At 37.4% G+C, this 27,500-nt stretch overlaps 2 protein-coding genes across 4 annotated transcripts in view; one reads left to right on the forward strand and one right to left on the reverse strand.

Moving 5' to 3' along the window:
- Positions 1-27,500, forward strand: part of LOC136832665 (acyl-CoA-binding domain-containing protein 5A-like) — a 285,664-nt gene that overhangs the window by 208,560 nt on the left and 49,604 nt on the right. For 2 of the 3 annotated variants that reach the window (XR_010851278.1, XR_010851277.1), the window contains one exon: positions 14,148-14,170. The exons of the other annotated variant lie outside the window; for it this stretch is intronic. The gene's annotated coding sequence lies outside the window, so the exon portion shown is untranslated. The remainder of the gene's footprint in view (positions 1-14,147; positions 14,171-27,500) is intronic. 3 annotated transcript variants of the gene reach the window in all.
- Positions 6,936-9,832, reverse strand: LOC136832916 (uncharacterized). Its single transcript, XM_067094574.1, has 3 exons — positions 9,648-9,832; positions 7,420-7,608; positions 6,936-7,188 (listed from the first exon to the last, which is right to left on the reverse strand). The coding sequence occupies exons 1-3, from the start codon at positions 9,830-9,832 to the stop codon at positions 6,936-6,938; spliced, it is 627 nt and encodes a 208-aa protein (XP_066950675.1).

The raw sequence follows: 27,500 nt of genomic DNA on the forward strand, positions 1-27,500 counted from the left end.
TATATATATATATACATATAATATTTATATATATATATATATATATAATATATTATATATATATATATATATATATATATATATACATATAATATTTATATATATATATATATATATATATATATATATATATATATATATATACTATACTTATATAAGTAACTTTTATGTAAAATCTCATTATATACATGGCCCTTTGGGAGCGAGAAAAAATGAAGTCTTTTGCAGTGTACAAGGTCATTAATCACTTGGCAAAGAAAACAGATGTTACATGATATTTTGCCTTTGGTCATCTGTTGAGAGATGAACGATTGCAGAAATATGATCTGCAACTTTGTCCATATCTAAACAAAGGATTAACGCCTTCCGTGCGTGAACACGGTTTTTTCCTGGTGATTCGGTATTGTAATAATAATACGTTTATTCTAGAACAATGGTTCTCAGCTGGTGGCCCGTGGGCTACTAGTGGTCCATGGTTCCATTTTGGTGGTCCACAGGACGTCCGCTATATTTTTCAGTATACTAGAGATTGCCATACATATATTTTCAGTGTTTCCGTAATGCAGTGACAAAAATTTTATCTAGATTAATAATTGCATATTCATTTTGTTGTATTATTATGACAATCTACAGGCTGTAATTCTCGTGTAGGAAATATATTTCAATCCAGAATGTTTATTATCTATATTTGTCGTTACACAAAAAAAGAGATTTGGTCCACAATTTTTTTTTATTGGGCTGGTGGTCCATGAATTCAGAACCAATGATATATATAGTGACGATCTGCAGGTTGAAATTCTCGTGTAAGAAACATATTTCAATCCAAAATATTTAATTTATATATTTGTCGTTACTTAAATACAGAATTGGTCCACAATAATTTTTTCTGTTGGGCTGGTGGCCCATGAATTGAATTGAGAACCAGTGATCTCGGATGATATTCTGATTATTTATATAGTGACGGTCTGCAGGTTGTAATTCTCGTGCAAGAAACATATTTCAATCCAAATTATTTATTATATATATTTGTCGATACTTAAATATAGAATTGGTCCACTGTATTTTCTTTTTATTGGGTTGGTGGCCCATGAATTGAGAACCACTGATCTAGAATCTCGTTCGAAAAGTTAGAATTCACATAACGAAATTCACCTTCACTTCCCGAATTCACTGAAGAATGAGAATTCACTCGTGTCTCTAAAGTTGCAAAGTTTCCTTGATACGTAACCAGATTTGCTGAAAAGCAGCACTAATACACGGGAATTGTGCCTCGCTGTCCAACTTCTCAGTTCCAGAGGTCCTTTATTCCTCACACCACTGGACTGTGGAACAGCCTCCCTGAGGATGCTGTGCAGGTGGAACTTCAGAAGTTCCACCGGAGATGCAGTGCGTTGCTATCCTGATACAGTTCTCCTTATATTTTAATAATTTTCTTACATTTTTATTTATTTATTTATTTATTTATTTGTTAATTTATCTGTTTTTTAATAACTGATCTCTCTTTCTGTATTTCTTATTGCCTTCTGTTCCTTCTTTCGAATGAACACCATCATAGCCTTTGGAAGCTTGAATTTCAAGTTAGTGCCCCTGTGGTGGGCTTTTCCATATGAATAGGGTTCATCTCATGAATAATAATAATAATAATAATAATAATAATAATAATAATAATAATAATAATAATAATAATAATAATAATATTATTATTATTATTATTATTATTATTATTATTATTATTATTATTATTATTATTATTATTATTATTATTATTATTACAGGTTTGTTAAATGAAATGGCAGTTTCAACAGCATTTATTTTATATAGTAAACGCTCAATTACTATACAAAGTAAATGCTGTTGAAACTGCCATTTTGTTTAACAAAACCTGTATTAAAGGTCTTTTCCTATTATTATTATTATTATTATTAATATTATTATTATTATTATTATTATTATTATTATTATTATTATTATTAATATGAATTTCAAGTCAATGGCGCCTGTGGTGGGGTTGTTCCATATGGACAGGGTTCCTCTTCTGAATAATAATAATAATAATAATAATAATAATAATAATAATAATAATAATAATAATAATAATAGCCTTATAATGCTTCCCCTCGATTTAATGAAGAGGGGAAGTGACGTCATCACCCCGGGGACGGGTGCTTGGCAACTGGCCCCTCGTTACCCCTTAGGGATTTTTTTATTGGTTTGAATTTGACGATGCTTGTAAATTGTTGTTGTATGAAAAGGCTATCGTTTAGAACCTGAATACTTTCCATATACTTGAAATTCAAGCTTCCAAAGAATATGCTTTATATTATTATTATTATTATTATTATTATTATTATTATTATTATTATTATTATTATTATTATTATTATTATTATTATTATTATTATTATTATTATTATTATTATTATTAAGAAGATGAACCCAATTCATATGGAACAAGCCCACCACAGGGCCACTGACTTGAAATTCAAGCTTCCAAAGAATATTATGGTGTTCATTCGAAAGAAGTAACTGAAGGTAATGAGAAATACAGAAAGAAGTTATTGGAAAAGGAAAAATAAATAAACAAATTAATAAATAAATAGGAAAAATGTAAGCAAGTTATCAAAATACAAGGAGAATTCCTTTAGGGTAGCAATGCATTGCATCTTCGCTTGAACTTTCGAGGTTCTAATTCACGACATCCTCAGGGAGGCTGTTGCACGGTCCAACCGTTAGCAATGAATCGGAAAACTCAAAAACATTGCAAATTGCACCTTGCAAAGAAGCAACAACAACTACAACAACTCCTACAACTACAACCAAGAGGAGAAAATAGGAAAAGTCCGTATATGCAAATCAAATGCAACCTACGGAATAGGTAAGAAAAACAGAGATATGGGAGTTGATATTCAAATGCAAAGAAACATGTTGCATCATTCTATGGCACGCTGGTGCTGGCTGGAAACCTCCTCTGCAGTTCTATATTTCTACAATTCTACATTTCTACAGCTGCCCCATTGTCCGTATCTCGACGGGAGCCGAGAATAAACGACGTTGACAGAACCTGACGGACTTCTGTGGGTCTGGAAATGTCAAGACAATGCTCTTAGGAGATCTCCATCTCCGGGTTGCAGCCCATTGCAATATGGGCCTTCAAAGTTGAATGTGCAACGCTTGTTTATATTCCTTATAAAAATAGATCTGTAACCGTGATGCAATTTTTGCGAAGGTCGTGTGCAATGAATATCTGTGAGTTGCGGAAGAAAGTGTTTGTTTATGCGCGTGCACGCGCCGTATATATGCAGTTTCGTATGCACGAGAATGGTGGAAATTATTTATTGAATAAGGAAATGATATGTAAATATCTGGGTTTCAATATATATATATATATATATATATATATATATATATATATATATATATATATATATATATATACACACACACATATATACACACACATATACACACACACATATATATATATATATACATATATATATTTATATATATATATATATATATATATATATATATATATATATATATATATATATATATATATATATATATATATACATGTATATGTATATAAATATATACAAACATACTGCATATTCACTCTTGACAAACACATCTCGTTATCTCTTCTTCAATTGCGCAAAAAAAAAAAAAAACTAGTATATTGACAATACATGTCAAGATAATATAATCATTCTCGGGGACTTGTCCGTCTCGAGGAGATATTTTAATTCTTATATTCTTCCATGTTTTGAATATTTATTGCATTTCTCTTTTTTGGTTGTCAAGCAACTGATTTGCATCTTAAACTGTTTGGGGCAAAAAACTTGCAATCTGTTGAGTTTCTTGTGCGTGATCTCAGTACTGGTCATTGGGTACCTTGGCTAAATTAGGCCAGTGTGTATAATATTTACTAATATATTAAATCTAATATAGTCTTTGTGATAAAATAGTATAGGACATTTGATAATATTTACTAATATTTTATATCTAAAGATAATATAGTCTTTCCAGACTATACCACCCACCACGTACTTCTAGACATGCAGTTACTTTTCCTAGAGTAACTGTTCCGTACTATAAGTATTAATATTTCCTAATACATTAAATATGATATAGTCTTCCTAGATCATTCCATCCCCATATTAAATATGATACAGTCTTCCTAGATCATTCCATCCCCACGTACTACTAAGAATACCATTATTTTCTAGAGTAACTGTATACCTAGTTAAAAAGTTACTTTTCTAGAGATTTCTAGAGGAGTTTTATTCCTATTGTGACTCAATTATGGAATAATCTGCCCATTTCTGCAGCTAATTCTCTGGCAACTTCAAAAGTTCGAACCTGTAAATACTTTTTTTTTTGAGCAGGCTGACTTGAGTCTGAACTGTGTGATGTATTTGTTATTTGTTTTATTTTTTTAATTTTGTTATTTATCTTATTTGTTATTTTCTGTTTTTCTCTTTCCTAGTTTATTCTTATATATCTCAGTTTCATTTTCTGTACTTGGCAGTTTTGATTATTGTAGTTATAGGTCCGTGGTACTCTGTTTCTCCAAGCAACCGTATCACAAACAAGAAGGGTCCTCTTTGCCTGAGAAAGACCAGTCAGTATATATATATATATATATATATATATATATATATATATATATATATATATATATATATATATATATATATATCATAAGCATATATAAGTTCCAGATATAAAACGCCTGGAAGGGAAGGTGAAAGATTCCAGTTTCTCTATGGAGTCAAACCAGGGCTGAAAATGACCCCAGAATGTCAGACGGAACGTCAAAGAGACAAGCGAGGAGCGAAGGCCGCGCTTATCAGGCATTTTGCTGTATCCGCGCAACAACTTGGATTCCCTTTTAACCGTCCGGCTGTTTGTTGGGAAACAACGTGTTGTTTGCTGCGAACTTCTTCGGTAAGGAGCAGGTTTTTGGGGGAAGAGAAAGAGGCGTCGATAACGACGAAGGGAACACGAGAACACGCGCCCTCTTGAGAATGTCAGACTGGAGACAGTCAAAGAGAGAGAGAGAGAGAGAGAGAGAGAGAGAGAGAGCTTATCAGTTAATTTTGCTTAGTTCCGCGCAGACCACTGAGCTGATTCCCTTTTAGCCTCCTAGGGCTGGGAAACAAGGATTAGATTTATTTTACGTGGCTAAGAACCAACTGGTTACCTAGCAACGGGACCAGGTTTACTGGGGAATCGGCACAACATTATGACGAGAAATGAATTTCTATCACCAGAACATTCCTCTAGTTCTTCATTGGTCGGAGAGTCGAAATGGCCAACAGCGGAGAGCCGAGAGCTCCAGCCAGCCCTCCAACGAAGAGAGAGAGAGAGAGAGAGAGAGAGAGAGAGAGAGAGAGAGAGAGAGAGAGAAAGTCCAGAGTTGCACTCGGAGCCAGACCAACCGCATAAGCAGCGTCTAAAAATAATCCGGCCCGGTGGGACAACAAGTTTTCTGACACGCTAAATATATATTTGTAAGTACCAGGACCCGCGCGTGACCCCTAGACGACATATTCGGCCAAAACCTGATCTGAAGCGACAGAATTGACGCACTTCGTTGCATTCCAGCCTCGTCAAACACTCGATTGCAGAATGTGCAACATCCTCGCTGGAATGTTAAGAAGATGCCATGGCGCCGGGTTCGGGAATGATCGGAATGCCGATAAAAATACAAGGGCTATATATACATAATCGTTTACAAGGGAGGCTTATCTGTTTGTTTACAATATAACGTAGTGTTGTGTGTGTATATTTATATTATATATTATTATATATATATATATATATATATATATTATATATATATATATATATATATATATATATATATATATATACTGTATATATATATGTATATATATATATTTATACACACACACATATATCTATATATAGTGTATATAGAGATATACAAAGAAATAATTTAATAGTTATCCACACATATTTTTAAACTTTCACACACACACACACACACACACACACACACACACACACCACGCGCTTGCGCGCGAGCAAAACAGATAATTTTAGACTTGAAAGGAGAGATATGTTATTACTGAACTGTAATATCTTATGGACACAATATTTTAATATGTCACTATGACATTTATATTTTTTTTATACTGCGTAAATTATTATCAATTTCGAATACTTGCCCATACACAAATTAACTAACTGAAACCTGGCGTGCTTTCGTTTCTTGAAAAGAGAAAGTAAAATTAGAAAGTATCAAAGTTCACATTATTTGACAGAAAAGTTTGAAATGATCAACAGACAATCGTTTGTGTTATAGCTGTAATTTTCTAACCGACGTGACCTGTGTGTGTGTGGGTCAGTTAATAGCGCCCTTGAGTTAGAAATATGAAATTGAATTTTGCAGGCCTATTTTTAAAAAGATTTCGAGATAATTCAGCTTGTCGCCTTGTCCTGCCAAATTTGATACAATCTAAGGTAAGACACTCGTAGTGTTTACCTTACCGAGACCACCAGCTCATCTTAACAGCTTCCAAAAAAGAAATATATAAAAAAAAAGCTATTTTACTGCCGTATGAATATGCATAGGACTCTCGCGGTTCATCTTAGCCGTCAGTTGATGTGTGTGTGTTTTTTTTTTTCTATCTCTCTCTCCCATCCAGGGATGTTGTCCGGGCTCGTTCTCTGTAGTTTAAGGAGGCAGTTCTTGCACTTCGAAGTCCTTAGGCGGTCATTAGGGCTCATCACCTTCTGTTAATTCTGGCTGCCGAAAGCGCTGGGCTGTACGTAATGGCGTAGCGGAGGGGCGTTTCCGAAACTGAATCAGATTGGTGTGGGGTGCGACTGTGAAGTGAGACTGTGGGGTGAACTTGCAAGGTTAGATTGCGGGATGAGACGGTGGAATGAGATTGTGGGGATTAGACAGTGGGGTGAGACTGTGGGGTGGCATTATGGGGTGAGCTTGAGGAGTGAGACTGTGGGGTGACATTCTGGGGGTAAGTTGTGGAGTGAGACTGCCGGGTGATATTCTGGGGGTGACATTGTAGGGTGAGACTTTGGGATGAAATTGTGGTGTGAGACTGTGTGGTGACTGTGTGGGGCGAGACTGTGGGATGGGACTGTGGCGTGAGAGTGTAGGGTGTGATTGTGGGGTGAGACTGTGGAGTGAGACTGCGGGATGAGACGGTGGAGTGAGATTATGGGGATTAGACCGAGCAGTGAGATTATGGGGTGACATTAAGGGGTGAGACTGTGGGGTGACATTCTGGGGGTGAATTGTGAGTTGTGGAGTGAGACTGCGGGGTGATATTCAGGGGGTGACATTGTATGGTGAGACTATGGAGTGAGACTGGGATGAAATTGTGGTGTGAGACTGTGGGGTGAAAGTGTGTAGGGCGAGACTGTGGGATGGGATTGTGTGATTGTGGTGTGAGACTGTAGGGTGAGATTGTGGCGTCAGATTGTGGTTTGACACTGTGGGGTGGCGCTGTGAAGTGAGACTGTGGGTAAGACTGTGGGGTGAGATTTTGGGTTGAGACTGTACGGTGAGATTGTGGGTTGAGACCGTAGGGTGAATCTGTGGGGGTGAGACTGTAGAGTGAGATTATGGAGTGAGTCTGCTGGGTGAGACTGTGAGGTGACACTGTGGGGTGACACTGAGGGGTGAGACTGTGGTCCTTTAACTGTCATGAAAGGTTTGTCTCTCTCCCCTATTTAGGCCTATATTAAATTGCATCCTTTTCTTGTCGTTATTTTTTCGTTTTTACTTTTTTAGTTTTCTGGAAAGAAAACTATTGCGCCGGCTTTGTTTGTCCATCCGCACTCTAACCTTAGTATTTTATTTTATTTAAGGCTATTAAAGTTAGCCATGATCGTGCATCTGGCAACGCAACAATCACAGGCCACCACGGCCGGCTGAGAGTTTTATGTGCCGCGGCTCATACAGCATTATACCGAGACCACTGAAAGATAGATCTGTTTTCGGTGGCCTTGATTATACGGTACGCTGTACAGAAAATCTTTTACTTGTTTTCTGACAACCTTAAGTCAGCATCTCTCGCTCTCTATGTTTCGCGAATGATTGATCTCTTCATTGTTCTATATTCAGTATTTATACTCATTTTACGAACGTTAGTTTTTGTTATCTTTAATTTTTGTTATATTTTCTTTTTCCGGTATCTTCAATTTTGTTAGGTTTTGTTTTTTCTGTATCTTGAATTTTGTTATACTTTCTATCAAATTCTTTTGAAAGAAATTATTCCTGTGTCTTTCAATATGCTATTCCGCCCACTGTACGTTCCAAATATCCGATATTCAGATAATTTCGTGTTTATTTAGAATAATTTCCTGTCTCTCCAGTCTTTGAGTCTTTGTAAATCCATAATTGCAAATTATTGTAAAACTATCTCACTGATCAAGCTATCAGTAGTATACACCTTTAATGAGGAAAGCCTCATTGTCACCCATGAAATGTTACAGAGCTGAGCTAGGTACGCGTGACATTGCCCCGTAACTCTTCATTCATTCAAATCGTAAAACTATGCATGTACCGTTACGTAACGGTTAAGAAAACAGTAAAAAAATAAAGGACTCCGTTATCAGCGTGAAATCCCTGCGCCTAGGATTGAGGGAATCCTACGCCACGAGAAAGGATAATGAAAGGAAAGGTCATCCTGATCAGATGCGGCAAAAAGTATGACCGTGGAGAAAAGTAGTGCACGTGCATGCATGACGAAATGCAGTACCTGTGGGGATTAGAAAGCGGAAACGACGAGGTCCCTGTAGCAATGACAATAAAAAAACAATATCGAATACATTTCCCCCGGTAACAATAACAAAAACAATAATAATAGCAGATATAAATACATCTTTCTCTCTGGGTGGAGTTGCCAGCGCTGTTCGTGATTTGGAAAAAAACCCTTTTTGCAGAAAACGTGAAAATAAGATTAATTCAATTTAAAGATTAGTTTTGATACTTTTAGTTTTCTGAAAAGAAAACTATTGAGATGGCTTTGTCTGTCCGTCGGCACTTTTTTTTGTCCTCCCTCAGATCTTAAAAACTACTGAGGCTAGATGGCTGCAAATTGTTATGTTGATCATCCACCCTCCAATCATCAAACATACCAAATTGCAGTCCTCGAGCCTCGGTAGTTTTTAATTAATTTAAGGTTAAAATTAACCGTAATCGTGCTTCTGGCAACGATATAGGATAGGCCACCACCGGCCCATGCTTAAAGTTTCATGGGCCGCAGCTCATCCAGCATTATACCGAGACCACCGAAAGATAGATCTATTTTCGGTGGCATTGATTATACGCTTTAGCGGCTGTACAGAAAACTCGATTGCGCCGAAGTTTCTTCGGCGCATTTATTACTTGTTGACTTTTCATCCGCCTCTAATATGTATACAGTAAATACATATTGCATACATGACCCATACATGTATGTATTAGCACGTACACACTGATACGCTGGCGAGTATATCACCATAGAGTATAATTATAGGCTATAACTTGGTCAAGAGAAATGGCCTTGTATAAACCACTGTGTCTCATATGCTAATTCTAGACAGAAACTGATTTGATAAATGTAAGCGGATACGGTCTTATATGCGTTGGTGGTCTGTCTTACTTTTCGACTGTTGTCAGTTTTGTTTCAGCTGTTGTCAGTGTTATTTCAACTGTTGTCAATGTTGCTTCAATTGTTGTCAGTGTTGCTTCAACTGTTTTCGCTATGTTCTCAACTGTTGTAATTGTTCTTTCAATTGTTGTCAGTGTCGTTTCAACTGTTGTCAGTGTTGTTTCAGCTGGTGGCATTGTTGTTTCTACTGTTGTAATTTTTTTCTGCTGTTGTCAGCGGTATTTCAATTCTTGTCAAGGTGTATTCAGCTGTTGTCAGTGTTGTTTGAACTGTTATCAATGTCATTTTAACTGTTGTCAGTGTTGTTTCAACTGTTATTAGTGTTTTTTCAACTGTTGTCAATGTTGTCTCAACTGTTGGTCAGTGTGTTCCTTCTGTTGCCAGTGTTGTTTCAACTGTTGACAGTGTTCCAAATTTTGTCAATGTTATTTTTACTGTTGTCAGTGTTGTTTCAACTGTTGTCAATGGCGTTTCAACTGTTGTCACTGATACAACCTGACATATACCAAGGTCGAATCGATAAAGCTGATTTCCCTAAGATCCATATCTTATACGATTCAAGGGTTACTTGCTCTGAGAGAGAGAGAGAGAGAGAGAGTCGAAGGTCAGTGTAGTTTGTATTTTTTAAAGTTTGTTGTTGTTCTGGGAAGCAGTTAATTGCGCATTAGAGGTCGGGGGTGGCTGTATGCTTGAAGATGCTCTGAGAGAGAGAGAGAGGAACGAACTTCTAAATGGCAAATGTGTTTCGTTTAAAGCCGTATTATTATTATTAGTAATTTGTCCTCCCAATGTATGCCTGTGTGCCTATATGCCTGACCATATGCATACCTGTATGCCTGCCTGTATGCATACCTGTATGCTTGCCTGTATGCCTGCCTGTATGCATACCTGTATGGCTTATTGTATGCCTACAAAGTTAGCTTTTTTTGTGCTGCTTTCGAGCTGAATTTGGCACAGATGGACTTAAAATTTGCCTGTATGCCTGCCTTTATGCTTGCATGCCTGCCTTTATGTCTGCCTTTATGCCTGTATGGCTGCCTTTATGCTTGCATGCCTGCCTTTATGTCTGCCTTTATGCCTGTATTGCCTTTATGCTTGCATGCCTGCCTTTATGTCTGCCTTTATGCCTGTATGGCTGCCTTTATGCTTGCATGCCTGCCTTTATGTCTGCCTTTATGCCTGTATGGCTGCCTTTATGCTTGCATGCCTATCTATATGGCTTCCTGTATCCCTGTATACCTGCCTGTGTAGCTGTCTGTGTCTGCTATCCTGCTTATTTGCCTGCCTGTATGTCTGATTGTATGCCTGCCTGTATGTCTACAGTATGTCTACCTGTATGCCTGTATTTCTACCTTTATGCCTTGCTGTATGTCTGTCGGTATGCCTGTATTTCCACCTGTATGGCTTCCTCTATGCCTGGATACCTGTATGGCTGTGCCTACATCTATGCTTTTATATCTATATGGCTGCTTTTGTGCTTGTGTGCTTGCCTGTATGCTTACCTGTATGTCTACCCGTATGCCTGTCTGTATGCCTGTCTGTATGCCTGTAAGCAGCCTGCTGTCTGTATATCATCCATCGGCCTTAACTTCAAGCGACTGTGTTGTGTGGCCTTAGTCCATTCTGGGGGACCTGTGGGATGTCCATCTTAATAATCTATTGTCTCTCTCTCTCTCTCTCTCTCTCTCTCTCTCTCTCTCTCTCGACGTTGTCGAGGATAGGAGGAATCACGCACTGCATTCGACAGTGTTCGGCTGTCTGGTGGTGCTTTCCCCTCTCTCCTTCTCCTCTCTTTCTCTTCCTCGTCTTGTTTGTTACCGTCTTCGTGTCCGAGACAACATTCGACAACATTCGACAGTATTCGACAGTCTGGTGGTGCTTTCCCTCTCTCCTTCTCCTCTCTTTCTCTTCCTCGTCTTGTTTGTTACCGTCTTCGTGTCCGAGAGAGCTTTCGACAATGTTCGATAATATTCGACAGTGTTCGAATGTTTGGTGGTGCTTTCCCTCTCTCCTCCTCTCTCTCTCTCTCTCTCTCTTCCTCGTCTTGTTTTTTATCGTCTTCGTGTCCGAGACAGCTTTCGACAATATTCGACAGTATTCGACAGTCAGGTAATGCTTTCCTTCTCTCCTTCTAACTTGTTTCGTTTGTTTCCTCACCTGTCACCGTCTTCGTGACCGAGACTGTATTCGACAGTATTCGACAGTCTGGCGGTCTTTCCCTCTCTCCTTTCCTTCTCTTTCTCCTCCTATGTTTGTTTCCTCATTTGTTACCGTCTTCGTGTCCGAGACTGCATTCGACAGTATTCGACAGTGTTCGACAGTCTGGTGGTGCTTTACTTCTTTCCTTCTAACTTCCTCGTCTTCGTACTGTCTTCGTGTCCAAGACTGCATTCGACAGTATTTGACACTATTCGACATTATTCGACAGTATTCGACAGCCTAGTGGTGCTTTCCCTCTCTCACTCTCCCCTCTTTCTCCTGTTGCTTGTTTTCTCATTCATTACAGTCTTTGTATCCGGGACAGCATTCGACAGTATTCCTTCGTTATTTTTATCACTCATTTACTACGAGTCGGTCAAATCTTGGGGCGCCGATATGCAGTCCAGTGACCTAATTAAAATCTCTCTCTCTCTCTCTCTCTCTCTCTCTCTCTCTCTCTCTCTCTCTCTCTCTCTCTCTCTCTAATAAATTTTTTTCTCTCTCACTTTTTCTCTAATAAAAGTCACTCTCTCGCTCTCTCTCCGTTTCAGAATCACGTGGTTAATCTATCACGGTCTCCGGGTATATATGTGATCGATTCGTCTAGGACTCTCCGCTAATGACTTTGTTCTGGGTATAATTTGATCTCCGCGACCCTGGGCGTCGTAAGCCAAGATGCCCATTCTTTCACAAGGTATCCTCCTCTCGTGAAAGGGAGAATATTGGTCTGTCGGTTGCCGGGTTGTTGTCGGGTTGTTGTATGTAAGTCCGTCTGTTGTCGGTCCTCTTGAATCCACAAGTATAATGATTTCCTGAGCATTCCAAAAATGTCACAAGTAAAAAATGCGCTGAAGTTTCTTCGGCACAATTAAGTATTCTGTGCAGCCGCTACAGCGTACAATCAAGGCCACCGAAAATAGGTCTATCTCTCGGTGGTCTTGGTATAATGCTGTATGACCCGCGACCCATGAAACTTTAACCACGGCCTGGTGGTGTCCTGTCCTATATCGTTGCCAGAAGCATGATTATGGCTAACTTTAACCTTAAATAAAATAAAAACTACTGAGGCTAGAGGGCTGCAATTTGGTATATTTGATGATTAGCGGGTGGATGATCAACATACCAATTTGCAGCCCTCTAGCCTCAGTAGTTTTTAAGATCTGAGGGCCGACAGAAGATGTGCGGACAGCATGAAGTGCGGGCGGACAGACAAAGCCGGCACAATAATTTTCTTTTACAGAAAACTAAAAAGCAACCAGATTTGCTGAACAGCAGCACCAATATGCCGTAAATTCGCCTCGCTGTCGAACTTCTCAGTTTCAGAGGTTACTACCATAAAACAATTCTTTTATTTTAATAATTTACCTACATTTTTGTCTTTTTATTAATTTGTTAATTTAATTTTTTTTTTTTATAACAGATCTCTTCTTTCTGCATTTCCCGTTACGTTCTGTTACTTCTTTCTAATGAACACCACCATATTCTCTGGAAGCTTGAATGTCAAGTCAATGTCCCCGGTGGTGGGCTTGTTCCGTATGAATGGGGTTCACCGTTTATCTTCCGAATATTCATAATTAACATTTATTACAGAAATAAGAGACTCCGGTTACTGGGCTTTGTGATAACGTGACACCTCAACAGAGTTGGGGCGTTGACCCCCTGTTCCTGAAGGGTCAAGATGATCTCAGAATAAGAGGCTGACCTCCAGAGAAGTATTAAAAGACAAACTGAGTCTCTGGGACAAGTTTTATGTTGCAGATAAAAAGTTATGACATGTTGACAAACATTGAACATCTCTCAAAGCCCTTAGCCTGCTGCTGACGAAGAAGTGTTTCCAGATGTTCCCAGTTCCCGCCATAATGGGAGGACATGTTTCATGAGCACTCTTCCAGGAGGAGTGATCAATGTGAATGTGGTCATGTGGTGGAATGTGACACCCATTATGGTTAGTTAGAGAGAGTCTGATACTTGTCAAAATTGTACCTGTCACTGTCTCAGTTTCTCCTTACGTGGAAATGAATGATGGGGTACCTGTAGATTTGTCGGATTAGGGTCTAAGCTTCTGTGATTAAGTTTGTACATATACACGGCCATGCAGAGAGAGAGAGAGAGAGAGAGAGAGAGAGAGAGAGAGAGAGAGAGAGAGAGAGAGAGAGAGAGAGAGAGAGAGAAAATACATTCTGACAACTAACTCCTTCAATATTTTGACAAACTATCTTGATAGTAACTTGAACTTATAAGCCAAATCATAACTTGTCAATAATCACAGGACCTTTTTGTTTTTGTTTACAGATTCAGCGTGTGTCTTGGAGAAAGTAAGTAATCATGTCTTTCCTTAGTCTTCTGTTATTATTATTGTTTCTCCTTACTGAACCCGTTATTCGTTTTTCTATCTCTTTATGTATTTATTTATTTATTTATTTGTTTATCCCCTTTTTTCCTTATTTTTTTCTGTGACAAGTTTATCGCCTTCGGAAGGTTATTTTGTGATAAATTTATTGTCCTCAGAACGTTCCTTTGTGTCAGTTTATTACCCTCAGAACTTTCTTCCGTGACAAGTTTGTTGTCCTCAAAACGTATTTTTATGAGATTATTAACCTCAAAACGCTTCCTCTGTGATAAGCTTATTATCTTCAAAACGTTTCTGTGAGATAAGTTTATTTTCCTCAGAGCGTTTCTGTGAGACAAGTTTATTGTCCTCAGAATGTTTCTCTGAGACAATTTTATTGCCTTCAGAACGTTTCTGTGAGACAAGTTTAGTGTCTTCAGAACGTTTCTGTGAGACAAGTTTATTGTCCGCAGAACGCTTCTGTGAGACAAGTTTATTTCCTCAGAACGTTTCTGTGAGACAAGTTTATTGTCCACAGAACGTTTCTGTGAGACAAGTTTATTGTTCTCAGAGCGTTCCTGTGAGACAAGTTTATTGTCCTCAGAACGTTTCTGTGAGACAAGTTTATTGTCCACAGAAACATTGTTTCCTGTGAGACAAGTTTATTGTCAGAACGTTTCTATGAGAGTTTATTGTTCGTTTCTGTGAGACAAGTTTATTTCCGCAGAATTGTTTATTTCTCAGAACGTTTCTATGAGACAAGTTTCTGTCCACAGAACGTTTTGTGAGACAAGTTTATTGTTTCAGAGCGTTTCTGTGAGACAAGAGAACGTTTCTCTGTGAAACAAGTTTATTGTCCACAGAAGTTTTGTGAGACAAGTTCATTGTCTTCAGAAACGTTTCTGTATGAGACAAGTTTATTGTCTTCAGAACGTTTCTTAGTTTAGTCTTCAAAACGTTTTTATCGTTCAAAACGTTTCTTTGAGACACGTTTATCGTTCTCAGAACAATTCTTTGTTCCAGTGTGTTGTCCTCAGAACATTAATTTCTTTGCTCCAATTTATTGTCCTCAGAACGTTCCTTTGCGCCAGTTTATTGTCCTCAAAACTTTTTTTGGTAAGTTTTGTGTCCCGGAACGCTTCATGGTAACAAAACTTATCGTCTTTAGAACGTTTCCTCTGTGACAACTTATTGTTTTCTGAACGTTTCTCCGTGACAGAATTCATCCTTCCCAGAACTTTCGTTTGCGAATGACGCCCCTGGGAGGTCCTCCAGTTTTAGCAACACCTTTTCTATTGTCTCTTCACCGTGGGACGTCTGCGACGAGATCCAAGGGCGTCGCGCGGATAAAAATAGAAGACGCGCAGACGTATCTTCATATCCCCGTAACCGACGCTGCCGTCTAGCCACATAGCGTGTTGATCTAGTGGCTCAAACCAGAGTTATCGGAGTCCTGTTACTCTCTCTCTCTCTCTCTCTCTCTCTCTCCTCCTCCTCCTCCTCCTCCTCCTCTCATCATCATCATCATCATCATCATCATCATCATCATCTTGGGAAGGACGCTCATCTCATCATTAGTTTCTTACCTGTGAGACATATTGGTTTTCTGGGGCCGTCTGTTCTGTGTGTCTGATTGGTTTTCTGGGGCCGTCTGTTCTGTGTGTCTCTTCTGAATGTCTGTCTGTCTGTCTGTCGTGGTTGTTTTGTGCTTATTTGTCAGAATTTTCTTCGTGGTCAACTCAGACTTGGGATGGTCAGAGGTGGCCTGTGTTCTTATCTGTCTCAGAATCTGATTTGTGTTCTCATCTGACTGATTTGTATTGTTATCTGACTGGCTGAATTATATTCTCATCTGACTGTCTCTTACTTGTATTTTCATCTGACCATGACTCTTGACTTGTATTTTCGTCTGACTATGACTCTTGACTTGTATTCTCATATGACTATGGGTCTGACTTGTATTTTCATCTGACTATGATTCTGACTTGTATTCTCATCTGACCCTATCTCAGAATTGTATTCTAATCTGACTTTCACTCTGACAAGTAGACGTTAACTATTTTGACTTCGTTTGTGCTAACTCTTAAACAGCGAAGTCATTCAATTGCTTTTGTTATTTTATTCATGTTTTTAAATGAAACAGTGTTTAGGCAAAGAGTTCTCTCTCTCTCTCTCTCTCTCTCTCTCTCTCTCTCTCTCTCTCTCTCTCTCTCTCTTGTTTCTTGAAAATTTAATCGGTAAATTCACTTATGTTTCGTACTTTTTTAAGGCACCCTACAATTTAGGATGACTTCTTTATAATATATTTTTTATTTTTATTCTTTTGTAGAAAGATTTTCGAAAGTGCGTCTAAGGCATTTTTGTAGATTCATAAAGAAAAGAATAACTTTATTGTAATGGGGGTTTCGTATAATCAGCGTCCTTGAGAGAGAGAGAGAGAGAGAGAGAGAGAGAGAGAGAGAGAGAGAGAGAGAGAGAGAGAGAGAGAGAGAGAGAGTTTTAAAAAATGTAGCTTCCAAAGAATATGGTGTATTATTATTATTATTATTATTATTATTATTATTATTATTATTATTATTATTATTATTATTATTATTATTATTCAGAAAATGAATCCTATTCACATGCAACAAGGCCACCACAGAGGCCATTGACTTCAAATTCAAGCTTCCAAAGAATATTATTATTATTATTATTATTATTATTATTATTATTATTATTATTATTATTATTATTATTATTATTATTATTATTATTATTATTATTAACCCTATCCATATGGAACAAGCCCACCACAGGGGCCACTGACTTGAAATTCTATCTTCCAAAGAATATTATGGTGTTCACTTGAAAGAACCAACATAAGGCAATAGGAAATACATTATTATTATTATTTATTATTATTATTATTATTATTATTATTATTATTATTATTATTATTATTACTCAGAAGATAAACCCTGTTCATATGGAACAAGCCCATCACCACAGGGCCCACTGACTTGAAACTCAGGCTTCCAAAGAATATTATGGTGTTCATTTGGAAGAAGTAACAGAAGGTAACAGAAAACACAGAAAGATAAGGTCAGTTATTCGAATTATCAGATTCAGGACAAATTATCTGGAATCTCTGCCAAAGTATCAGACGATGACGCTTTTACTGGAGATGAATATTTCAAAGTTAAGTATTCCTTGCTATCTGAGGCAGTTACCACAAGTCAGATTTGTAAAGTATAATGTATGCAGGCAATGCACAATGCACTGGAATGGGAACAGAGTTGAAAGTAGGTTCACTCCTGCTTCTGATTATTCTCTCTCTCTCTCTCTCTCTCTCTCTCTCTCTCTCTCTCTCTCTCTCTCTCTCTCTCTCTCTCTTTCCTTCCACTAACTGGAATGGGAGCAGAATTGAACATACTAGTTTCATTCTCTCTCTCTCTCTCTCTCTCTCTCTCTCTCTCTCTCTCGCTCTCTCTCTCTCTCTCTCTCTCTCTCTCTCTCTCTCTCTCTCTCCTTCCAGTGCTTCACTTCATTACCTTCTCCCTCTATTCTCCACCTCCCCCTTCTCTTTCTCCCCCCACCCCTCCCCCAACCCACGATGTTTTTCTTCTTCATTCTCAGGGTAATTAATTTTCCAAGAAGAGGACTCTTAGTATGCATTGACTTCCCACACCCACACTCCTGATTCTGCCTGCATGGAATATGCATTGGCATTTAAGGCCTTTGTATCAGCTCTCCCACGCAGCAGCAGCGGCAGCAGTCTTAGTGCAGCTATGGAAGAAGAAGAAGACATTAAAAGTTGCGGAAGATTTGGCTTTGGCAGAAGAAGAAGAAGAAGAAGAAGAAGAAGAAGAAGAAGAAGAAGAAGAAGAAGAAGAAGAAGAAGAAGAAGAAGAAGAGAGTTCATCGGATTCCTTTCCTTGAAGGGTACAACAACAAATTAGATGCGAGACGATTTGCATCTCCCTAAGGGAGAAAGTTTTGAGGGGGTAAGGGTATTAAAGTGCTTTCGATTTGATTAGATAGGGAATTGTGATGAAAAACAGGAGAGTGAATTAAGTGGGCGTGTCTACTTGAGATATTGAGTTAATTCATTCAGTAATAATTCTTAATTATAATCATTTCATGCAGGATTATCACTGATGATCTTAAAAGTACTACCACAATTATAATTACCACAGTTATAATAATTCATAATTATAATAACTTTAGGTATGATTATCACATATGATCTTAACAGTACTACCACTGGAATGTTTTGTATGCAATTCTACGATGCTCTGTCAAATTACCACAAACTCAGAGCAGGCAGGTAGAACTTATCACATCATTTTATTTATCTGTACATATTAATGTCTTTTTTAAGAAGATGGCTTGTGAAAGTTAGCTTAATTAGATTTGACGTAAAATAATAAAAAAATATAAAATATATAAAAAAGATTCTCCAAGCAAAGAGCCCGTAAAAGCCAAAGGAGAATTCTCCGTTTCATGTACCCTTCTGATCTTCTGCAACCGACTACTCTCTTTCTGGGAATTTGAATATGTCCAGACAAGTTAAATGCTCTCTCTCTCTCTCTCTCTCTCTCTCTCTCTCTCTCTCTCTCTCTCTCTCTCTCTCTCTCTCTCTCTCTGTGCCCATACATAACGTCAATTGGACATTGTCTCTGCAGTGTGTATAAATTATGTTTGTGCATGAGAGCGTACACATACGTATATATGGCGATTCATGTGTGTGTGTGTGTTTTTTTTTTATTTGTATTGTCTGTGTATCTGTGTGCGTGTGTGGGTGGGTGTATAGGTATGTACGTATTTTTTTTTTATTCTTAGTCGCTTTTCATACACAGCTTACTTTTTAATCTCGTGTTATTTTCAATGCTGGCTCTTGTTTGTTCTACTAAAGCTCTGTTTTTTAAAAGAAAGCTCTGATTCCCGAATGAAAGCTCTGATTCCCGAATGAAAGCTCTGATTCCTGAATAAAAGCTCTGATTCCTGAATCAAGACTCTGGTTCTTGGAATGAAGCCTAAATCCCAGAATGAAAGCTCTAATTCCTGAATTAAAGCTTTAATTCCTGAATGAAAGCTCTGATTTCTGAATTGAAGATCGAATTCCCGAATTAAATCTAATTCCTGAATGAAAACTCTGATTCCTGAATTAAAGATCTAATTCCTGAATTAAAGCTCTAATTCCAGAATTAAAACTCTAATTCCTGAATTAAGACTCTAATTCCTGAATTGAAGCTCAAATCTCAGAATGAAAGCTCTAATTCCCGAATGAAAGCTCTAATTCCTGAATGAAAACTCCAATTTCTGAATTAAAGCTGTAATTCTAGAATTAAAAGTCTGATTCCTGAATTACACCTCTAATTCTTGAGTTACAACTCTAATCTCTGAATTAAAGCTCTACTTCTTGAGTTACAACTCTCATTCCTGAATTAAAACTCTAATTCCTGAGTGAAAACATTAATTCCTGAATGAAAGATCTATATCCCGAATAAAAATTAATTCCTGAATCAATGTTCTAATTCCTGAACTGAAGCTCTGATCCCTCAATTACAGCTCTAATTCTTGAGTTACAGCTCTAATTCTTTGGAAGCTTGAATTTCAAGTCAGTTACCCCTGTGGTAAGCTTGTTCCATATGAATAGGGTCGTCTTCATAATAATAATAGTAATAATAGTAATAATAATAATAATAATAATAATAATAATAATAATAATAATAATAATAACATATTTCTTTATGGGTTTATTTTTATAAGTCTCATATTTCCTCGTATTTACACGATATTCTCTGTCAATAATTTCATATGCAGAATTCGTGATGTTTTCATAGTAATAATAATAATAATAATAATAATAATAATAATAATAATAATAATAATAATAATAATAATAACAACATATTTCTTTGTTTCTTTATTCTGTAAGGTTCATATTTCCCCGTATTTACACGGTAATTTTTTGAATGTTTGTAACCTCCAACATCTTTTTGGGATGTTTAAAACATTTTGGGTTGTTTAAAAGCTTTCGTGCGTAATTCGTGAATGTTTTCTAGTATTCGTAATCACTGCGAATTGGTTAAAAGTTCATGGGGTCTTAGGTCATTATATTTCCAAGCGTTATGTGTATATAGGTTACTGTAACAGAGAGAGAGAGAGAGAGAGAGAGAGAGAGAGAGAGAGAGAGAGAGAGAGAGAGAGAGAGAGGGCAGTGAGCTGATGAGATATAATATATATCCAGTATATATATATATATATATATATATATATATATATATATATATATATATATATATATATATATATGTATGTATAGAGAGAGAGAGAGAGAGAGAGAGAGAGAGAGAGAGAGAGAGAGAGAGAGAGAGAGGGGTATGAATATAGATTCTAATCTGTATGACATAATAATGATCTAGGTCATTTATATATATATATATATATATATATATATATATATATATGTACACACATATATATATATATACATGTATATATATATATATATATATATATATATATATATATATATATATATATATATATATATGACCTAGATTATTCACTTACCTGCCAATCTTAAATAATTCAACTTAACACTGAGGTAGATCATTATTGTGCCGTACATATGAGAATCTGGATCTGAGACAGACAGCCAAAGAGAGAGAGAGAGAGAGAGAGAGAGAGAGAGAGAGAGAGAGAGAGAGAGAGAGAGAGAGACTCTGACTAGATGAAAGTCTCGCTTGACATTCGCAGATCATCTTCCGGTATATCTCAAGGAAAAGATGATGTCGGGGCCTTAGACCACAGTGTTGAATTACCGCATAGCGGTGGTGGACGCAAGTTCGTTGGGTTAAGCTATTGCGAGGCTCTTGAGACGGCGATAGGCAATTGCTAGGTAGAGGCACAGAGTCAGTCAGTAGTCGGGGTAGCCTTGGGAATATGAATCATGATCTATCTATCTATCTGTTATATATATATACTGTATATATATATATATATATATATATATATATATATATATATATATATATATATATATATATATATATATATATATGTATGTATTTATATATATGTATATGTATGTATATATATAATATATATATATGTATATGTATTTATTTATATTTATATATATATATATATATATATATATATATATATATATATATATATATATATATATATATATATATATATATATATAGAGAGAGAGAGAGAGAGAGAGAGAGAGAGAGAGAGAGAGAGAGAGAGAGAGAGAGATTGTGTGTTTATGGAAAGAATCCTTCGACATGAAAGTTTAGAATGTTAAGAGAGAAAGTGTGAGAAGGACTTGTGCAAAAATGGGATGAATAGAGAGAGAGAGAGAGAGAGAGAGAGAGAGAGAGAGAGAGAGAGAGAGAGAGAGAGCTACTTAACGCCAGAACATGACACCGTCTATAAAAAAAAACAGGGCAGAGATTAATGACACAACCGTGAGATTACCCCAGGTGAGAGAAAGAGCGGATAGCCGAACCTGGTAACCCCGGCATATGTTCACGCGAGTCGTCTTTCTGTTTGTCTGTCTGTCTGTCTGTTCGTCTTAGAGAATCCATTGGTGTATCAAATTAAGGTCAAGACCCTGGTGAGAGGGGAGGGGGCAAAAGGGGTCAGAGGGAGGGTTGATGCTCTGTCAGCTTACTGTGATAGATGACGTCGAGGGAATTTGGATACTGTTTGAAACGACTCAGAATTTTGAATTAGGAACCGTTACCTCGCTCTCTCTCTCTCTCTCTCTCTCTCTCTCTCTCTCTCTCTCTCTCTCTCTCTCTCTCTTTTTTTTTTTACCTTCCGAGGTATCGAGGTATGTGTGTGAGAGAGGGAGAGGTAGAGGGAGAGAGAGAAAGAGACACCCAATTTCTAGCTTTCAAGAGAGAGAGAGATGCTACATTTCTCTCTCTCTCTCTCTCTCTCTCTCTCTCTCTCTCTCTCTCTCTCTCTCTCTCTCTCTCTCTCTTTCATACTTGCTCATCTCTCATTTTCATACCATTCCATCTCTCATTTTCTCTCTTTACCATTCCAACTTTCATGTTGAAGGCATCTCTCTCTCTCTCTCTCTCTCTCGTTGTTTCTCGAGTAAGGTTAAGTCATTTTCTCTACTCTTCTTTGTACCTCGTTGTGTGAGTTCCTTTAAGTAGCATGTAAAGTATTTGCTGCAGAAATACGCCTCAGTATAACTTATAAAAGTATCACAACATCGCGATACATACTTTTCTATATTCATATCACCCCAGAAATATGTCAGTGTGTCAGGATCGCATGACGTATTATAGAATCTCAAATATCGATCTGATTGAGAGAGAGAGAGAGAGAGAGAGAGAGAGAGAGAAACAGAGAGAGAGAGAGAGAGAGAATCTGACCACAATCAATATCTCTTGTTTATTCTCTTCTTCTTCTTCTTCTTCTTCTTCTTCTTCTTCTTCTTGAGGATGTCGCGCAATTGTCACCTCAAAAGTTCAAGCGAAGACGCAATGCATTACTAACCTTAAACAGTTCTCCTTGTATTTTAATAATTTACTTACATTTTTATCTTTTGATTTATTAATAAGTTAATTTATTTTTATCTTGTTTAATAACCCATCTCTTCTTTCTGTATTCCCTGTTGCCCTCTGTTGCTTCTTTCCAATGAACACCAGATTCTTTGGAAGTTTGAATTTCAAGTCAGTGGCCCCTGTGGTGGGCTTGTTCCATATGGATGGGGTTCATCTTCTGAATAATAATAATAATAATAATAATAATAATAATAATAATAATAATAATAATAATAATAATAATAATAATAATAATAATAATAGACCATATTCGTTGGAAGTTTGAATTTCAAGACGATGGCCCATTTTGGCTTGTTCCATATGAATAGGGTTCATCTTCTTCTTAATAATAATAATAATAATAATAATAATAATAATAATATTAATAATAATAATAATAGTAATTTTTTACTCTTCAGTTTCAGAAGGACGGGAATCAAAAGAGAGAGAGAGAGAGAGAGAGAGAGAGAGAGAGAGAGAGAGCTCTAATGTGCTAATGTACATTACTATGTCTATAACACCCACGCTTTTATAATTATCGCCCTTTTTGTCTTGGCTGCTGAATGCTCTCTCTCTCTCTCTCTCTCTCTCTCTCTCTCTCTCTCTCTCTCTCTCTCTCTCTCTCTCTCGTATAAATGCTGGATTTCGCTTTTGATTTTCTAAATGAATTTAACACGAGAAGGTTGACAGTTAAAAAAATACTATTATTATTATTATTATTATTATTATTATTATTATTATTATTATTAAGGCCTTAGTTTTAAGTCAACCCTTGTCTATTTTGCAAAATAACCTCCTTTGCTAATTGATCTGTGAATATCAAGTGAGCATCCATCAAGTCTCTCTCTCTCTCTCTCTCTCTCTCTCTCTCTCTCTCTCTCTCTCTCTCTCTCTCTCTCTCTCCCGCCACTTCCGCTTCTAGTCTTTCTTTTCCCCTCATTTATTTATTTATTTTTTTTTTTCGTATCGTCTGCCCACGCGTCATTCACGCTTATCGTCTGCTTCTTCGTCGTGTCTCCGTCTCTCCTGTTTTATTCAATTTGTCCCTCCCTTCCCACACGAGAGAACGGGGCAATTAAGAGTCTGATGACTGAAGACTTCCTTCAGAGACCTCGCTTATTAACACCAAATGGTCAGCCTCATTATGCGAATTAGCCGGTCGCTTTGAATGGCAATAGAATAGTTTCTCCAGATTTAACAGAGAAAAAGAATTAAATGCTTTTAACGGGGAATTAGTTTCTGACCTTTATATTCGTGTTACGTGTTAATTTTAAATGTGCTTTTTATTGGTCTGTTTTAGGGTCCTGAGAACATGTATGTATTATATACACACATGTATATATAATATATATATGTGTGTATGTATAAACATATATATACACATGGATATATACATACATGTATATACACACATATATATATATGTGAGTGTGTGTGTACAGAGAGAGAGAGAGAGAGAGAGAAATAATCAACACAATTACGTGTGGAACAGAAACAAATTTCTGACTCACATCAGGATCGAACCCAGGTTCCAATTTCTTTTATGACTTGTGTGGCTTGGTTGGCAGCGGTCTCGTCTTTCAATTGAAAGACCTGGGTTCGATCCTGATGTGAGTCAGAAATATATATATATATATTATACATATATATATATATGTATACATACATACATACATACATACATACATACATACACACACATACACACACACACACACACACATACATACACACTTTACCAACTGACTAAGAAGCCTATATCTCTATGACTCTTCAGACCTGAATATTTACGTCCAAAAGGAACCTTCAAACAGTGCACATATCCATGTCATTATTTAAGCCGCCTTCGACGAGGGAACAAGACCCAATTAAACATGACAATAAGCAAGAAAGTGAAACCACTCCTGCGCCATTTTATCAGCACCAACAAAGTCCCAAGTGAATCATTTCACCTACAGTAATTATGGTATTGTTTTACACCTCATCTGGGTCACGTTTCGGTGGTACCCTTTCCCCTCCTGTGTGTGGCCCCAAAGGAGCACACACACACTGTTTTGTGGGGAGGGGGGAGGGAATGGGGAGGGGAAGAATAGGGAATAGGTTGGGAGGGAATGGTTTACACAACCCCCCACCAACATTGCATCCATTCTATTTCTGTCTCGTTTTGACGCGCTGGTGTCAAGTTGCATTTGCTAAATTTGTTGACATCAACATGCTCTCTCTCTCTCTCTCTCTCTCTCTCTCTCTCTCTCTCTCTCTCTCTCTCTCTCTCTCATTCATTAAACGTGAAAAGACACTCTCTCATTCTAAAACCACACCATACGCGTCCCTACGCCCACCGTACTTAAAGCATTCTTCACCATACCAGAGATAAATCGAGCATTCGACACTTGCACTGAATATTCTTCGGCGTAGACGAAATGGCCACAAAGGGAGTTCGTGGCTGCATTTATCAATACTTACTGTCCAATATTTGTATTTAACTCGCTTAATTCTCATTCGTTCAGTGTTGCCTGGGGCATTCGATACCCCTTCTATTTCTGGGGTGGGCGCTTGTCCACAAATTCTTAGGGATTTGGAGTCAAATGACGCGCAAACACGAGTGTCTTTTTTTCTGGATTCGTTTGGTAAGACGCATTTCTGTGCGATTCAGGCGATAAACATCACTATGTATTTTGTCTAGTTTCGGTAAGTTGTTCCCATAATTGTCTTGTTTATACTACTGCTCATTTTGTTTCAGTGTCTGTGCATTTTACATTGGCTTATTTGCATCAAAACAGAATGAGATGCTGATTCTCAAACGATTTATCCAAACATCTGTCAAGGTGTTGGCGAACCTGTAACCTTAATTTTCTTAATTTGCATTTACTGTAGTCAGTGAGCTGTACATTACAGGAAGCTCTACACTACTCAAGGCTCTCTGCAGCATCCCGTCCTTGTGCCCCAAGCTGCTACAACCCCTTTCATTCTTTTAACTGTACCTCCGTTCATATTCTCTTTCTTCCATTTTCCGTTCCTGAACCCTCTCCTAACAATTGGTTCATAGTGGAGCTGCGAGGTTCCCCGTATTACACTTTTCAAACATTTCTACTCTCAATTTCCTTTTCAGCGCAGAATGGCCTCATAGGTCCCAGTGCTTGGTCTTTGGCCAAAATCCTGTATTGGATTCTTTACGTTCTAGACGGTCTGAAATGAAATAGCATTGAGAGAGCCTGAAAATCTTCAAGAGCAGTTGAATAAAAGATTTTCTGAGTTTGAAAGGAAATTCAGACTTCGTAAGCGCTCTCTACAAGAAAAAAAAAAGAACAAAGTGTAGGTGTTTGAAAATACAGAAGATTTGGTAAAAGACATAAAGAGTAAAATCTTGCCAGAATGTTTACAAGAGGAGAATTTGTAGGAATATGCTAAAAGTGTCGACCTTTTTATATGAAAAAAGAGAAATATCAGAAATATTATTCTTTGACGACAAATTGGAAAGCTTATGAATTTTTTTTTTCAAGAGCGTAACGAATTATTGAATTATTTCCTGATGTTGTAAAATTTGAAGACCTGTTGACATAGAGATCAGAATATTTAAGAGATTTACGGAGAATCCGTTTAAAAAATGTATTAAGAAATGTCTTCATAAGGTTTTCCTATCACGAAACAATTTTTATAAAACAACAGGTTTCAAATGAAACCTCGGCTGCTGGATTTGATCTACTGAGTAAAACAAAGTAGAGGATTCATTCTCTCTCTCTCTCTCTCTCTCTCTCTCTCTCTCTCTCTCTCTCTCTCTCTCTGTTCATGCAATCTTTTCATACGTCCACCTCTCGTTTACTTTCTTACTATTCCAACTTCCATGCTTGAAAGATGCCACATCCTCTCTCTCTCTCTCTCTCTCTCTCTCTCTCTCTCTCTCTCTCTCTCTCTCTCTCTCTCTCTCTATTCACACCATCTCTCTCTCATATTTTTTTAACATTTCAGCTTTCGTGCCCACCTCTCATTTTCTCTCTCTCTCTCCTCTCCAGCATCCCTTCATGTGGTAATCTTTGTCATATTTTTTTAACATTTCAGCTTTCATGCTGAAGGCATCTCTCTCTCTCTCTCTCTCTCTCTCTCTCTCTCTCTCTCTCTCTCTCTCTCTCTCTCTCTCTCTCTCTTCACACTATCCCTTCATGTGGTAATCTCTCTTTTTTTTTTAACATTTCAGCTTTCATGCTGAAGGTACCTCTCTCTCTCTCTCTCTCTCTCTCTCTCTCTCTCTCTCTCTCTCTCTCTCTCTCTCTCTTCTCTGATTCAATCCTTCCTGTAATCTCTTTTGCATCTCTCTCTCTCTCTCTCTCTCTCTCTCTCTCTCTCTCTCTCTCTCTCTCTCTCTCTCTCTCTCTCTCTCTATTCATACCATCTCTGCACATGCCCACCTCTCATTTTCTCTCTCTTTCCTCTCCAGCTTTCGCGTCGAAGGCATCTTTCCATAGCTTGCCTTTTTTTTTTTTTTTTTTTTCACCCGCGTGTCTGACACATTACCTGAAACCTGTTTTGCCTAATATCGAATTTCCTTCCTTGCACAATCCCCCGTGTTGCTATAATGAAGGTTTTCTTTAGTATCTCTCTTATTTTTTTTCGACCAGTTGTCTTACAACCGAACAATCTCGCGAGGGATTTGATTTCGTGAAATTTTTAGGCCGTCGAGTCAAGCAGTTGGGCACTCTAGGCCACAGAGTCCTTAAGAATGGGAAAAGATGGGGTTGGAGTGGTTGGACAGCAAAA

This window comes from Macrobrachium rosenbergii, chromosome 50, assembly GCF_040412425.1.
Source record: "Macrobrachium rosenbergii isolate ZJJX-2024 chromosome 50, ASM4041242v1, whole genome shotgun sequence".
NCBI classification, from domain to species: domain Eukaryota; kingdom Metazoa; phylum Arthropoda; class Malacostraca; order Decapoda; family Palaemonidae; genus Macrobrachium; species Macrobrachium rosenbergii.

Coding starts and splice junctions, on each gene's coding strand:
- LOC136832916 (XM_067094574.1), bottom strand. CDS start 9,832: ATGCCACCAGCTGAAACAACACTGACAACAGTTGAAACGACACTGACA. Junction 7,609..9,647: donor AAACTGACAACAGTCGAAAA/GTAAGACAGACC, acceptor CTCACTCTACAG/TCTCACCCCCACAGATTCAC. Junction 7,189..7,419: donor TCACACAATCCCATCCCACA/GTCTCGCCCTAC, acceptor CTCATCCCGCAG/TCTCACTCCACAGTCTCACC.